At 40.2% G+C, this 16253-nt stretch overlaps 2 protein-coding genes across 8 annotated transcripts in view; one reads left to right on the top strand and one right to left on the bottom strand.

The window, feature by feature from the left end:
• The window catches only part of mdga1 (MAM domain containing glycosylphosphatidylinositol anchor 1), a 96633-nt gene extending 82850 nt beyond the window's left edge, over nt 1-13783 (bottom strand). For 2 of the 7 annotated variants that reach the window (XM_085907380.1, XM_085907382.1), the window contains exons 1-2: nt 12764-12923; nt 11995-12084 (exon numbers count right to left, since the gene is read on the bottom strand). In XM_085907380.1, the coding sequence (XP_085763506.1) occupies nt 11995-12084; nt 12764-12788 (115 nt within the window). In that variant the 5' untranslated portion in view covers nt 12789-12923. Of the gene's footprint in view, nt 1-11994; nt 12085-12332; nt 12392-12763; nt 12924-13256 lie in introns of those variants that run through there. The other 5 variants (XM_085907385.1, XM_085907384.1, XM_085907386.1 and 2 more) reach the window with 5 other exon arrangements.
• Nucleotides 7504-9808, top strand: LOC147059446 (uncharacterized). Its single transcript, XM_085908460.1, has 5 exons — nt 7504-7670; nt 8265-8446; nt 8521-8604; nt 8679-8945; nt 9136-9808. Exons 2-5 carry the CDS (start codon nt 8377-8379, stop codon nt 9540-9542), a joined length of 828 nt encoding a protein of 275 aa, XP_085764586.1. The 5' UTR covers nt 7504-7670; nt 8265-8376; the 3' UTR covers nt 9543-9808.
• Nucleotides 13784-16253: the final 2470 nt, after the last annotated feature.

The raw sequence follows: 16253 nt of genomic DNA, 5'->3' as shown, positions 1-16253 counted from the left end.
AGATACGAGATGAGGGCTTTTGATCGGATTAGCAAAAGAAAAAAAACAAGCGGGAAATGGTTGGAGGGTGGCAAAGTGGGCCCCCCGTCTGCGTCACCTCAAAGGAGCTACGTTGTCCGAAGAGGCAAAGCGTCGAGGAATGGCAGCAGGCCATCCAATTAGACAACACATTGAGAGAAGGCTCCCCGGGCACAGCGGGGATCAGGAAAAGATGCGGACAGCCGAATCGTGATGTGCCAAAGTCACTGAATGCTGAAACTTGATATTCTGCTCACTGTCACTCCAAATGCATCGCTTGCAGATTTCACACTGCGATGGGTTTTGTAAATAATAACAAACTTGATTTGCCGTCTTTCCCTGTTCGTAATGTAAATCCGCATTGAGATTTTATTACAGATTGAATTTTAATTATCTGGCATGCCAGGATGAAATTCCTACCAGCAACAAGTAATGACGAGGCAACAAGAACAGAATTCCTTATAAATTTATTTGGATTGTAATTCGGTTGTGAAGTCTCCCAATGATTTATGCAGTGATGAATTAAATGTCGGAATGGTTCAGTAAAGGAAAATAGTTGAGTTGTTTTAAGTCACTTTTTGTATTTTGTTCTTGACAATGCTGTGCTAACAATCGGGAGACAAAATAAGAAGAAAACGATATTTCCGAAACGGAAGTAGCCTCATTGTTTCATTCATCGCACCGATTCACTGCTCCTGCTTCTTTTTCATTTGGGTAGCCGATGCGTCTCGCTGTCTCCAGAGAAATATTTCTTCTTTTTGGCTTCTCCGGATGCCCTTTGCAATGTCGCTCTCACTGCGCCTTTGTCTGCTTTTAATTTGAACCTTTTCGCCCCGCTGAGCACCTTTCCACCACAATGTCATAAGCTAGATCCCTATCTCAGGAACTGAATAGCACTTTGCTTGTAAAAGGTGGAAAGGTGCTGCGGCGGATATAAACTCGCTTTTATTTTTACTCTTCTGACGCAAGGCGCGGGTGTTCTCTTCCTATTTGCACCTGCTTGTAAAGGTCAGCACTCTTTAAGCCTTTTTTTTCTGTTTGATGATAATATTTAGTGCCCACGTGACATACACTGTTCGAACAACATGAAGTACAAATAAACTATTATGGATAAAGTCAGAAGTTAAAATTGTCCAAATTGGAAAACGTCACAAAGCGCCCCTCAGTGGCCAAGCAACCAAATTGTATAGTCTTCCTTTTTGTTTTGAGTACAACTGATTCAAGCACTCATCCTCATTATTTAACTTTGCCACCCACTCTCTTTTTTTTTTTTTTTTGACCGGCTGCTCGCTGTTGTCGCCTCGCTTGTTTTCTCATGTCAGCCCTCCAGTTTTAGCTTCCCAACAGCTGTCTGCAGATTTCAGCCACAATTGGGCCCCTCATCGTATATACCAACTAAGTGGAGAGGTGGGCGGATGCTCGCCGCTGAATCAATCGGCGAGGACCTGACAGCGAGGAGAGAGATAGCGGCTGTTGAAAAGAAGTCAAGCAGAGAGGTGGGATCATACTGAGAAGATGAGATTGGACAACATTTAAGTGGAACACTAAGGAAAAAGAAAGTTGTTTGTAGAGGGTTTGAAAGAGGACGGAAATGATGGGAAACGCTTTCTTAAGGGTTCACGCACTAAATTTAAGCACGTTTCAACTCAAGTGAAACCTCTAGAGTGAAGAGCCCCTGAAGTTGTACGAGCCAGAATCTGCGAGAGGGAGTGCTTCTAAACTGGAAAATGTCAGAGTTCGGCATGGATTGAGTGAGGCAAGAGCAATCAAAGGATTGTTTTTCCTCTGTGGCTATAAATTGCCATGAAAAGAGCATGGAGTGATTTATTGGGCTTGAAGGTTTGTATCACGCAAATTCTGCTCATCAACAAGTAGAAATGTATTTCGACCTCTCGGACCAAATTTCAAGCCCGCCTTAAAACAAGCACAAAAGGATTCCAGGATTTTCAAGCATGTCAAGCACCAGTTGTAAGCCTCTTTCTTGACCTGTGAAAGTTGTCCTAGTTTCTGTAAACTGAAGAAGAGCAGGATGAGAAGAGAAACTTCACTCAAACATTGCCGACAAACAGCATCTCGATGTGAGTGAGATGTGAGATGCATGGCAGTGGGAAAAAAAACCAACATGGCCAAGTGTGAGCTCAGAGAGCTAAAAATCTCTAACTGAGAGAAAGATTTTCTTTTTCACTAAAAGCGTCTCGGGTGAGGAAAGGGTGCGCGGTGGAGGGAAAGTGAGAAAGGCTGAATTATTGAGGCCAGACGCGTCTCGGCACATGAGGTACTTTCACAGCGATGATGCCTCCCTGCTGTCACAGAGTTTAGATGGAGCCAGGAGCGCACTGTGGCTGTTTTGTTGCTCAGATTTGTGGCGCTGCACCTCTAAAGTCGTTGTTGGTGAAAATGAACAGGGGTGCGAACGCTAAGGTCGATGACATAGCAGAAAAACACAGCTGGGTTGAATTTCTGTTTTGCTCCATCAGGGGTTGCCACAGCAAGTCACACACGTGAATAAAGAAAAGTGGCACATTTTGAATGCGCTTAATTCGTTCGTCATGGATTAAGGTGGCAAGGGGACCGCACCTGGCCGTGAAGAACGACTGTCAGTCAACAATCCAATTAATTTGGAACACAGAAATGGGATGGTTTATTTATAGACATTTGTAGACCCCCCCAAAAAAAAATCTTCCACTGTCCAATTACTGCTTGACCTGACTGATTTGGTTAGCGCAGAACGGTGGCGTCAAAGTGAGGTGAGCGAAGAGAAGACAAAGCAGAGGCGGAGACTGAACGTGAAGGACGTGAAGAAGAGTGAGAGTGACAGTGGGAGCGACGTACGGGAGGAGGCGGGCGCTCTGATGTGAATCGTGTTCGCGCCGCTGTTCACAAGCATCCTGTCATCTTCATGAATAAGTCACATGCCAAATGTTCCCCACCCTCTCCGCTTCATGCACGCCACCCACAACACACACACACACACGTCATATAAGATAATTGGAAAAGAAATAGCCCGTCCCTATGTCAAAGTGTCACATTATATAAGTTCTCCATAAAAGTTTGTATTGCATGTAGACAGTTGGGTCTATAGCATGCATTCCCACCTTCCCCACCTATTTCTGAAAATGAGCACCGATACATAGCAATGACACTATTTTACATACAAACCACCCCTCCGAGTTTCTCTACCATGACTTGAGGCTCACCTCGGTGAAGATCCAGAGTTGCTTTCAGGCAAAGGCCAGACTGCACTGTCTAAAACACGATCCTAAAGAGGCACAATCAGGAAGCTCTAAAGGACTTCATTGAGCAAATGATGCTGACAGGTAGGCAGAGCTGCATTTCAAATTCTTAATTGCTCAGTGAAGTTGTCAGTGTGATGGGAACGGTGGGGCAGCATTTGGTGATGTGTCCGCTCAATGCACCACATATACCGATCCGCACGGTAATTAGGTGGCTTGGTGTTGAAGTGCTGCCTCCACAAGGGAAAATATCATTCATGCTTTTTTTGTGGACCCTCTCGCCTGCTTCACAGTCCTTAGTCGATTTATTTTTAGATTTACAGCTCAGTGCGTCGCTACCCGGAGCTCTGTGCCTTTCGTCGTCATGGTAACAAAATCTGTCATTGGCCCATTCGTTAGTGCCACTCCCTCAAAACAGCAGGTGTGTAAAGTCTACTATTATTTTTGATTTTAATTATTTTTTACCGATTGATCGGTTATTTATTATATGTTGATTTATTCTTATTAAAACACACGGGAACTATTTTAAAATGTGGGGAAAAAAATCATTGCATTATAAATGTATAATGAAATAAAAAGTAGGCTATGCATGATATAATTTCTATGCTACTATTTGAACTACCAAAGAAGCTCAGCAGCAGAGCTAATTTTGGGCTCACACTTTGGCAGGCAGGAAGTCACCCTGGCTGTTCTTATCTGATGATTTATTGCAACTAATTAAAGCTTAACGCCGGCATTAATAACATATGTGCAAACCTTTCATAAGTATTCTGTTCTAGTCGTCGTCCATATGCTATGCCCAAAGTCACAAGCAAATAAAAATCGATTCAACCTGATACTCTGTGTAAGTTACCACCAACGATATCCTAAAGTGTGTTTGTGTGCGGTGCTGACACAACTAAGTCGGGAGATAAACTAGAAAGTTCATCCAAAGGTGAAAATGCAGTGATGTTTGATCATCAACAGTGTAAAAAAGTTGGTTGAAGCAAAGATGGCAACATGAAATCAAAATGAATAGTTGAACAAAAGGGATAATTCTGTTGGCGCCACAATGCAAAAAGCAAGATCTTCCTTATCAAACTTCAACTTGTGAATTCTGACTTGCTCCAGTCTTAACCCGGAATATACACTTCAATAGGTGTACCACACATGATGTATTCATGCATGCTGTCAGTGGAAGTTGGATTCACTCAAAAAGAAAACTTCTAAGGTCAAACATATTTGTTGAGTAGCATCAAGATTGTTAACTAGCGACTCGTCTGAAAACCTTTGCGCATTAATGTCTGCCATGTTAAAAACAAGCTCCCGTACACTTGGAGTCTTGTGATGACATCATTTTTTTCATGTCATTTGGTTCACATTAAACTGCTGCGATGGTAACAACCATGCTCGCTTTTATTGTCCGTTTTAAATGGATTGACTTCTTTTAGGCTCATTATACGTATACGGCTGTTCCTACTGTTAGCCTATGGACGACCACAATTGTATTCGTGTGAAAATCTGGATTATAGTCATACATTTCAACCTTCAAATTGCTGAAAGCATAAAACAAAAACCAGTTTAACATGACATGCAAATTGTAGAGTATTTTTAAAACCTTTGAGAGGTAGATTTTACAGATGGAGTGCCGTTTTTAAGAGTAATTACGGGCTTCACTTTGTAAAATGGAATTCAAGGACACCCAGAACACCCTGCAATCAAAATGTTGAATTTGGAAAAAAAAAAAAAAAAACAGTTTGGTGTAATTTCTCTTGGAGTAAAAAAAAATAGTCTAATTACAAATGTTGCAAACTAAAACGATTAACCATCACATAATTTTGGTAGATGCTATTTTAGCTCATGTTGAGATCGACTTTAGACTACAAGCACTTTATTCCCGTGGAAAATCTATTTTGGATTCTTCTATATGCGTAGTCACTTGGAAGACAGCACCTGCCATATTTGCTAAGAAGATCTACTCTTGCGGCCCACCTTTAACTGCCCACCTCGGGCTGACGCCGACGGACAAGGTGATAAATCACACCTCCCAAGACGTCATCTAAACGCTCTTATCCTTTAACCTCAGGTAGCAAGGCTAGTGTAAACCATGGTCAACATATCACTTCGGCCATAGTCCTCTGGCTGACCCGCGGGTTAATAGAAACGTTGGCAGGCTTTTATATGCGCTCGGCCATACACCAAGGAAGGGAGCAGAAGAAAAAATGGGAAGAATACACAGGGATGACAATGGCGAACAATGTGCTGAGTAAGTACAGATGATAAACAGGTAAAGGATACAATTTGAAGAAGAATTATTTGGCCGTGTGTGTATGTTTGCATGTGTGCTCGAAAGTGTTAAACATGTAGGAGGTAAAAATAAGAATTATCTCAACCTTAATACTTCGGTCGCTTCCTTTTGCCTTCTCCCCTTCCTTCCTCTCCTCTGCCTCAGAGCCGCAGATAAATTATAGATGCTTATTAGAAAAGGGCAATATTCAGCATCCCAAACAAACTGAGCGGCAATGGACATGAAAAGAGGAAGCAACAAAAAAAAAGTGCTGATGATGAGATTGTGAAGAGTTAACATTGCAGTGAGGAAAACCAAGAAACATTTTTATTTCTAGGTCAACTGCGGAGTAGCGTACCATAAGAAGGTGCTACTTAATTACTGCATGTTCACGTACAGTACATCCAAAAACATGGAAAAACTTGGAAAAATTACAGGTAACAAGGAGTAAATTGTCGGGAAAATCTATATTGAAATAGAGTGAGCGTGTTGTGTTGTCTTGAATGAGTTGAAGAGTCACTTGGTGTGTGAGAGTTTTGAAGTTTGGTGTATTGCTCCTAATCCTCCACCAAATTGAGAGTTAGCACTTGCAAGTGTCAGTTTACGCGTGTAATCCCTGCGGATTATGTTCCATCCTCATTAAATGGACAGGAAAAAGGCATAAATGCAATATGGAGGCAGGGAAGTGTGGAGATTTAAGGCAACTTTTTTTTTTACAAATTCAAAAAGTTCCTAGGTGTTTTATTGAAACATTATTTCTAACATTTCTCTGTCAAAACAAAGCAAAACTACAAATTCCCCCCCTTTAAGATTCACTCATTATTCACTTCCAATTTAGGTTAGCGCTCCTAATAATATTTAATCCAACAGAGATCTTGCTGACCCTGACCGTGTTTGAAAAAACTATCATGGCAGACTGATGGCAATGTGTTGCATAGTCATGTTACATATATGTTTGATATGTTGCATCATGGCACACGATGTTTGCTAAATTATTACACGACAGATGCAAGACAAAGCACGCTTTGATGCTTCAGTCCCTGCTGAGCCAGCAAACTGTTGCCGTGTACTGTATGCCGAACACACACACACACACAGTGGCACGAGCCACCTGCATATGTCCGCACGGACCGACAGGCACCCAAAGGTGCCTCGAGAGAGGACAACAGTAAATGAAGCTCACACTCTGAAATGCATCACGCATACTTTCACACTCCCGAATGACGCCGTGGTCGCATCTGTCTACCACGGCGAGTGAGAAACAATTACAATGTGAGGAAAAACATGACTGCTGGCATTTTTGGGTTTTTTTCTCCTTGATTTGCCTCTACTTGGAGTTATTTGCCATTGTGGTCATGGTGAAAAGATGTAGCCTGGTCCCACATGCACTGCCACCGCAGGAACTGTGAACTTTTATTGGTCATTGGTCATTGGTGATTTATCTATTTTTTTTTTTTTTTAATCGATGCACACACATGGCAATACAGTAGAAACACTAACTGGCACATTGTTTAACAGAAATTGATGGGCTTTCCATCAATCTTCCAGTTGTTGGGAACCCGACACTGATGAAAATGCTAAAATCTGCCAATGACAGTCAACACCCTGGTCATGCACAAGCCATCATGCACAATAACTCATATTTGTTTCTTAAAAAAAATGCCTTAATTTCTTTTTTTTATTATTATTTACAATATATTATTTTCATTATTACATTACATAATCTTTGTGTATATTTTTATTTTATTCTTTTTCCTTCGTTTTTCTTTTTTTCCCCAAAATGACTTTTGTGGAATATTATATTTGTGTTGCTGTGTGCCCTGCGATTGGCTGGCAACCAGTTCAGGGTGTCCAACGCTTACTGCCCGATGACGGCTGGGATAGGCTCCAGCACACCCGCGACCCCCCGTTCAGAAAATGGATGGATGATTTGTACAATTGATCCTAAGCTTTGTAAACTGACTTTAATACAAAACAAAAAATGTACATGTCTTTGTTTTTTTCTGAACAAGCGGCTAGATGAATTTCTAGGTACATGATCAAGGCTGACCTGCACAGTATGTTCTTATATGACACTATTTAACAGACAGACGTTGGACTGACAACACGGTAGACCACTCACAGAGCGAAGGTGTGAAGTATCTTTTTCATCGGTAAGTGGAACACAAAACGTATCCAAAATTTGAAGTTATTTCTGTCAATGACCGCGATTCAGCTCAATTTAAAGTTATTTCTGTCAATGACTACATTTCAACTAAAAGACACGTTGGCCGTTTTTTCAAAAGTTCATTCTTTAAGTGCGTTTCACTTGATCTGAGGAGGTTAAAAAAAATGAGAATCCGCACGAAATTGATAAATATTAATATTTATCACACAAATTTGTGCGAATACTCGACTGACCGAGCACAAAGTCACCAGCACAAAGGATCACAAATGGAAGTAATTGCTCATTTCATATTTAAAGGCAAAGTTTTGGGCCAAACCAAATTTATATCCTAAATACTTTGAGGAATTGAGTTTGGACTGTTATAGCAAAGATAGATGAAATTTGCTAGACTGTGCTGTGATCTTATACATTAAAGTTAAATTAAATTATAAATTATAAATTTGGACGGCCTTCTAACGATAAGACAGAACCCAAATGGGGCGCAATTAAATGAGTAGACCACCTACAGTAGAATTGACAAATGACACAAGCGTTTTTTTGGGTTGTTGTTTTTTTTTAACGCTGTATACATTTCTTACAGGTCATCCAAAGACGCAGCTAAACTTTGATCTCTTGATTCAGCCTGATTTCCAAACCTCAACTTTTAGTAGGGTAACATCCAAGAGGGTGTCAACGCAAATCACATCCCATTCATGGCATTTCGCAGAAAATTGCAGATTTCAGGAGATGGTTCGAAATCTGAAGGGAGATATCGAAAATCAGGTAATAATGATATTTCCAAACAAATAGTACCAATAAACACTGCTAATATTTCAAATGTTGTATTTGTCACTCAGCAAGGCGGATTGGAGCGCTTGCAGTGTGCCTGGGGCTGGTCGCTCTTCTCCTGCTGGGTGTCATCATAGCCATGCTGGGCCATTGTGAGTACATGATTGTGCTGTTGCATTCTTACTCGGTTCTTTGAAGGATTTACAATACGCTTGTTTTGTCGCAGACATCGGACCGTGCCGTGGGAATGACATCGAACAAACCAGTGATTTTAGCGCGTGTCCCAATCTGACTTTACAATATTTCCAGTTGCAAGGCAGTTACAACACCTCATTAGAATTGAGAAATCAGCTGGATACCGAACTGTTTCTTCTAACTGAACAGAAGGTCGCTAGTGAGGCGGAGCGAGACTACCTCAAAAATAAGCGTGCTGCCCTCAGAAAGGAGACGAAAGAATTGCAGGTTTATAAACAACAACTCGAGCTGCAAAATAGTAAGTACTAACCCAAGAAAAATTCAAAGCTAATCATAAACACTCATCCTTTTTCTTTGTGATTCTAATAATGATGGTCTTGTCTGTCTCTAATTTAAATCAATCATTTTCTTGTGTTGGAACTCAAAAAATAGGATGAATTTGAATGCATTTTGTTGCATTTAAATGATCAACTTTGTGCTTCTTTTAGGAACGGTATGCCCACAAGACATGATGCAAATAGATGATAAATGCTATCAGTTTTCTCCGTGGGACAGGAAAGAAAGTTGGCATGAGAGTCAAAGAGACTGTGAAAACCGAGGAGGTCGATTGGCAATTGTCAAGACGCAAGAGCTGGCGATGAAATTGTACGATACAATGTCCGATATGTCAGTCCAAAGAGGATGGATCGGTTTGTCTGGTGATTATTACAGGTGGATGTGGGTGGATAATACAGTTATGTCCCTTAAAAATATGTGGCTACCTGGGTACCCAACGGACTACCACTATAAACGCCGCTGTGTGGAGCTCTCAAAGGATACAAGCAAAGTGGGATTCCGTGACCAGACCTGCAATCAGGAACTCTCTTGGGTTTGTGAGAAGGATATGTTATATTAGAAATAACATGCATTGTCAGTGTTTGCTTTGGCACATGTCTGTACCCGCATGTTCAAGTGTGCAAAACTAACTTTTCTTCCATACTTGTACACCAGCAGGGAAATAACTCAAAAGAAATCATCTAAATGTGTCCCCTAATATAAAATTGTGAAACACCATTGTAAGTTGTGTTTGAAGTAAAAAAAATAAAAATAATAATTAACATTGTTAACTTATACAAATGTATAACAAAGTTATCCACTGTGTTAATAAAAGAGGGAAGAATCTTTTTGGATGCCTAACTGTTTCCACAACTGTAAATCGTTTTTTGTCTACAAGTTGTCAAGTTCTCTGTTTGAGCAAGTTTTGTGATGATAGGGACATTTTGATAGGCACCTTTTGAAAAGAGGGCAAAAATGAAAAGTCACTTTGCTTTTGTGCACTACCTATGACATCCTTTCCCAAGATATTAGTTTATGGTTACATACAATATATTAGGAGGACTCGATTCTGGCGCCTTATAGTCATGGGCCGTATTCTTCGCTACTTATGAACAAACGAGAGAAGGGCCAGGAGGATGAGAATGGCAGGGATTTTTTTGCATTAGTTTCAAATTTAGTCTGTTCGGAACATAAAAGTGTTTGTGAGCAATGAATTGGAAAATAAAGTAATACAAAGCTACAAAGTCAACAAAATCCAAGGAACACTTATGAAACAAACAAGAATATTTCAAAAACTTCATAGACAAAAGTAACTGAGGCAGATTTTGTGACCCACTCTGTATGTGTGACACAGCCCAGGAGACTCCAACATAGTTTTTGTGAACCACAATGAAAAACGGCTCAACTATGCCAGCAAAGGAGTGAGTCTGAAGCATAAGCTAATGGAGCAGTTGCTCGACACCACCTGGCCACTAGGGGATCCATCAAAATTTTGTTAGTTTACAATTTAGTTGCTGCTCAGAATCTGTAACAATTCCAATATTTGAAGCTTTTTGCACACAACTAATATTTGTCCCGAGTTTTAAGATGACAAGATTTGAGTTGCATGCAAGATTTAATCCATCCATTTTGTCTAAGGCTTAGCCTGTACAGTGTCACAATTGGCTAGAGTTTTTATTTTCTTGTCTTTCTTTGTCCAATAATTCTAGAAAACAAATGATATTGAACACGGTATTGTTCATTCACTGTAACCCTGAAAATTGTATCAGGACCATTTTCAAGTGTGAAGTAAGAAGAGGGCTTCTTCCATATTGGCTCAAGACAACGGCGGTCTACGGCACCATGACGAAACAGACCTTGTTTGCCACGGCTGCCACAACGCCTCGAACATCCCAGTCGGCGTATCCAAGGCGACAGATTGGCTCGCGTGTGTTTGCTTTGAGGCGGAACACATGGCTGGGGAGAACGAAACGTACACCAGTTCTGCCCCTCAACCTACAGTCCATACCTAGATACCTCATGACGTGACTAACGTCCTTTAATGTTGAATGTAAACAATAAAATGAAAAAAAATGGAGAAAAGAAATATGCACACAACGTTATATAAAGTTATGCGGGGTCCCTACAGTGATATATAAAGCGCTGAATTATATTACAATGCCTTCAACTTTGTTTTGATTCTGTAATTGAACTACAGTTCAGTTGTATTTAACTTTAAGATACAATATATTTGCATTTAATCTTGACGTGCAATTTTAATTTAACTCCTATGCAGTATTATTTTTGATATGATTTTGACTCTCACTCTCTCAACCTCCCCCACACCTTCCACAGATACACACACACACACACACAGTAAGGCAGACAGCTGCCTCACACTGAGTCTCAGTTTTTCCCCGCCTGCCTTTCTAAGCATTTGCTCATAGGGGCTCAGTTGGTCTCTTGATCTGTATGCAAAGTGCCTTGAGATAACCTCAACTTGTGAATAACCCCAAATATAAAACATGAATTGTGAATACATTTCATTAGGTTTGAATTTGATCATTGACAGCGCTTAACTCCGGACAATCAAGAAAAACCTATCACATTAAGTTAGTTTGTTCTGCGTCTGACATAAGTAATTGCTTATGTCATGTTGAACAAAAAGCATGACAATGTGATTTTTTTTTTCTCAAAAAACCTTGACATAAGAGTTTTTGACAATCAATCTTCCACTTGCACAAAAGTGTAACTTTCAATTGAGTTTAACATCAAAACACTCCTAGTTCCAAAACATGACTAATCACTTTTAACTGTTTATCCATATACAATCATTTCTACAATCAATTCTGATCTGAAGAATCTGCCAAACTCATTTGAACAAACTGTAATATGAAGTTGAGCTCTCCTGAAGCACTCATTTCCACAGTTAAAGTTCCAGATAAGCAATATCTTCTTTGATCGGAGCTCATTTAGTCCAAACGGATGCAGCATGAGTCAGCCGACATACTCGACAAATAATTGGTAAAAAAAAAAAAAATTCTCAATCTTACCGTAAACACCTTGGCAGCGAGCAAAAGGATAGATGGTAGAAAACAACAAAATCCCAAAAAGTTCCATGTTCAGCTGTGCTCCGTCATAACCTAAACAAAGAAAAAGAGAGGACATCTTTTACAAAGCTGAGTGATTGCTGTCATGAACAAGAAAAACAATGAAAGCACTCGTACAGTAAGCCTTTTTGGCCAATTGTTTTTTTTTTCCCCTCCATTCTAAACCTTTAAGCCGTGAAAGTAATATTCTCGAACAAGCTCCCGCTGCATGGCCTACAACATTTCATTCAATTTAAAGGGCGGGTAATTCAATCACAAATGGTGGATTATAGGAAGCTTACAAGCAAGGCATGGTAGAGCATGCATTGTATTTGGGAGCAATTTAGCGTGACTGTCCTGGTCCAAGTCAGTACCGGAGCCGGACTGTAGTAATCGGAGGGGATGACCCCAAAAACACAGACAAGTTGCTGTAATCACTCCGTAAAGAAACTAAATACACAAACAAGCAGGAATGTCAGAATATTAGGTATACTTGCACAAAGAGTACCATCAAATCTCTCAGGGATGTAATCACAAACAAAATCGGTGGGCTCTTTCCAATAAAAGTTAACCAAAAACGGAAAACATTACAACGAATGTATTTTCGATTGTTTTGGTACTTTCTTGAAGGTTACTAAAATATTAGGAACATCCCCCCTCATATGATGCAGTGCAGTTTGGCAACACAACAATAAACATGTTGTTGAATTAAGTTGATCTCAAATGAACTTACAGTCTTTGCACGCAATGTTACGCATCCAGTGATCATCAGGTGACTATATCCTCAATTTTTTTTTACCTAATGTGTTTACTCATCAATGCCATTAGCGTATATTGAATGGTTGCGCAATTGAATGCAATTCATTCAGCTGTGTCATCTCTTAAATCGGAAGTGTACAGGTGTCCCTAATATTGCGACTAAACTTTCCGCGTTAGGAAACCTAAAAAAAAAAGAAAAAAAATGCTCTTCCCTCAACGAAAATGACCCGAGAGTTGTATAAAGCACTGTAATATAGAAGTTTTTCCTGTTTTGTTTTTAATGACTATTTTAAAGATAGCGCTGCTCGGCATGACGCCAGTTTATTTTCAAACATGGTGTGTTTGATCATTGAATCATTTTAAATACATGCAAAAAGTGCGTACAGATGCATCCTGCACATAAATTGTCATGGATACGCGAGAAATCAACTCGTTTGTCCATTAGACATTGCCGTGTGTCCGTCTACCTTATCTCGGTGCGGTTCTTTGGGTCAGCCAGCTCCCCCCGCGCAGCGCGCTCTCGTCCGGGCTCCGCTCACAAAATTCCACCGCTCTCGCTTCTGCACCACGAGAAAAGTTAGAAATCCTCCCGTAAATCACTTGAACGACTTGTGAGAAATCTCCACAGTGCCTTTAACACTTTTTACATCAGCTCCAATCCAGGCTGCCAAAATTCAAACCCCAAAAAAAAAAAGCCCAAATCAATAAAAGCAATTCTTCTCACACAGTCCTCCAATTGTTGCACGGATGACGCTGCGACTCTTACAAGGCTTGTGTGTGGTTGAGGGTGGACCTCCGCTCTGGTGAGGAGGTTCAATCAGAGCCGTGTCTGTGGACTCCAAGTGATGCTGGCCAAGTGCGAGATGTGCGCAGACTGAGAACGAGCGCGCCTGTTTGTGCGCAGAGAGGGAGAGAGAGAGAGAGAGAGGGAGGAGATGGAGAGAGAGAGAGAGAGAGAGGGAGGAGGAGAGGAGAGCGAAAGGGAGGACAACAGAGACCACAGTGGTGAGGGGTCGCGAGGAACAGGTTGTCCGAAAAGAACACTAACAGGGAGATCTCCTCTTGGTTCCGATGGGTCACCATGGGGAGTTGCGCGCCATTTGGGAGGCGTTCAACACCAATTAGGAGCTAAGAAGGTTTTTTTTCGGGGGGGGGGGGGGGGGTGAGGGGGGGGGGGGGGGTTGAGGGAGGACTAATAACCCCCTTGCCTGCAGACCAATTAAATGTGACAGAAAAAGAGACGCACTGAATCCGTCCCTCCCCTCTCGCTGTTACTTCAGAATGGTGTACTTACATATTTGTCCACAAGAGGGCAAACTTTCAGCTCAACACACATTCAGCTGTACCTGTACTCAACCGGACACTTTATTAGGTACTCCACTTGCACTATAAAGAGCTATGTAAAATCAGAGGGGCATTATTGTGACTGGGTACACTCATTTACACTATTTTTTAGTCAGAATTGTAAACTTTTTCCATCTATTGATGCTTGTGTGACATCAAAGTACCAAGTTTTGTGTTTTAAGAATTGTAGGTTTAATTATTTTTCTGTGACATTTATTTCAATGGCCTCTGTTATAACCCACAACTCCACACTTCTGCTATAGAATATTGGGAGGTCAACCACAGGTTTATTAGCATGACAAAGGAGGCATCTAGTTATTCAAATCTCATTTTTGACACTGAGTTTGTGCTTTTATTTCTTTCTTAGCTCCCCCACTGCATTGTATTGTTGCTAATATTTTTGGTTAACTAATATGGACATTGTGTTAATATTAAGATGTACAGATTAATGCAACGAAGTTATTATAGTTGTTTGCTTGCAACTATAAAGCACAGTACATCTTTAGCTATATGCTTAATGCTTGTAATCTATTTTAGAGCAATATATTTATCTGTCAATATTAAGTATGAGTCATGTAAACATATAAATAGGTCTTAATTGCCATCATGATGGACAAATACACAAAACATAATTGCATTGATAGACCAATCAGTTTAACCATATGATCATAATTGTGGTTGTTTGCATTGCATTACATGTTCCTAATATATCGACCCACGTACTGTATGTACCTCACTGCAAATTACACTCACAATTACGCAACATAAATATAATTGTATCCATTGACCAGTGAGTGCAGACTGAAAGTACATGAAACAATTTTTTTGTGATGACATTAGCACAATTTGAATTCTCATCCCCACTAAGCAAGAATGAGCCTCAATTCAATTTGGACATAATTCAGATAAAAATACAACATAATTTAATGCAATGGTTAAAGTATCCTTGTAAGAAATGACATTGGACTCTAATGCAGGCAATCACATCTGGGTAATATTCTTGCAGACGTCTGAGATGAGTAAACTGGAGATACATTAGGGAAGTGCAGCTATTGATAAGCAGCCACTGAGACATATAATATTTATTTGATTTGTTTATGTATTTAATATGTGAAACAGGTTTCTTTCACAATGTCCCTTTCCTTAGAAAAAAAAAAAAGTCCACGCCCTGACAAATTTGCAAGCAATACAGTCCATCATTGTTGAGGTTTGTGGTGGACCAACTTAGAGACAATGCAGCAAACACTCGATACAACGAGATTTTATTTAGAGCAGAGAGCTGCACACTGTAATGTGATATGAGGAGCTTAGTTAACGCATTTTCTCTGGCACCAAGGCCTGTAATTGATGTTCCATCAGTGCAATTCAATAAGAGCTCCAAGTGCTGTATATCAGCGCTGAGCACTTTGAACACACCAACGGCTAAATGGACAGGAAAGATACACTTGAGACCGTCAATAACTTCATTGTATTTGTGCATGTGTGTTACACAAGCGAAAAGGAAAGACTACTATTAAACTTTGATGTCAGTCTCCATGGCAAATTAAACATGTTTGAAGAATAGATTAGAATTGGTGGATGATGAAGATGACACTGGACTAATGAACACTGCAATGAACAAAAGCTTCATTTGAAATAATCCTTAATGTCTCTATGCATTATATGATTCCGATTTATCCATTTGAAAAGAGCTAGCCATCAAAGGTGTGGGTGGATCTGTCTAGAACACCATGAAAATACTCTTTTTAATCACGCCCGACAATATTAAATGAATATTTGGTGCGCATATTTAGCTCAGCCAATCAGAGTGGTGGATCGAAAATCTAGCTAAAAAAAAAGAATCGAATATTTCAATAATGTGGGGTTTGTTGGACACCAGTACTCCAGATTCTTACATTTACATGGCAACAAATGGAATCTTAATTGGTCAAAAAAACAAATAGTGTATTTTCTTTTGGCTTGGTAACAATTGGAAAACACTCGAATAGTAAGACATTATTAAATCTATGGAACATTTGCAAGACAGACCAACATGAGACAAAATGTTGTGGCTGTTCACGGACTGGCTGGTCGTCATCAACTTCTCCTCTCACCAAACACACAAACACACACAAATCCAG

The sequence above is a fragment of the Syngnathus leptorhynchus genome, chromosome 3, assembly GCF_054491065.1.
Source record: "Syngnathus leptorhynchus isolate UIUO chromosome 3, UIUO_Slep, whole genome shotgun sequence".
Taxonomy (NCBI): Eukaryota; Metazoa; Chordata; class Actinopteri; order Syngnathiformes; family Syngnathidae; genus Syngnathus; species Syngnathus leptorhynchus.
Note: the sequence above shows the minus strand (reverse complement) of the source record. Positions and strands in the feature narration are given on the sequence as shown.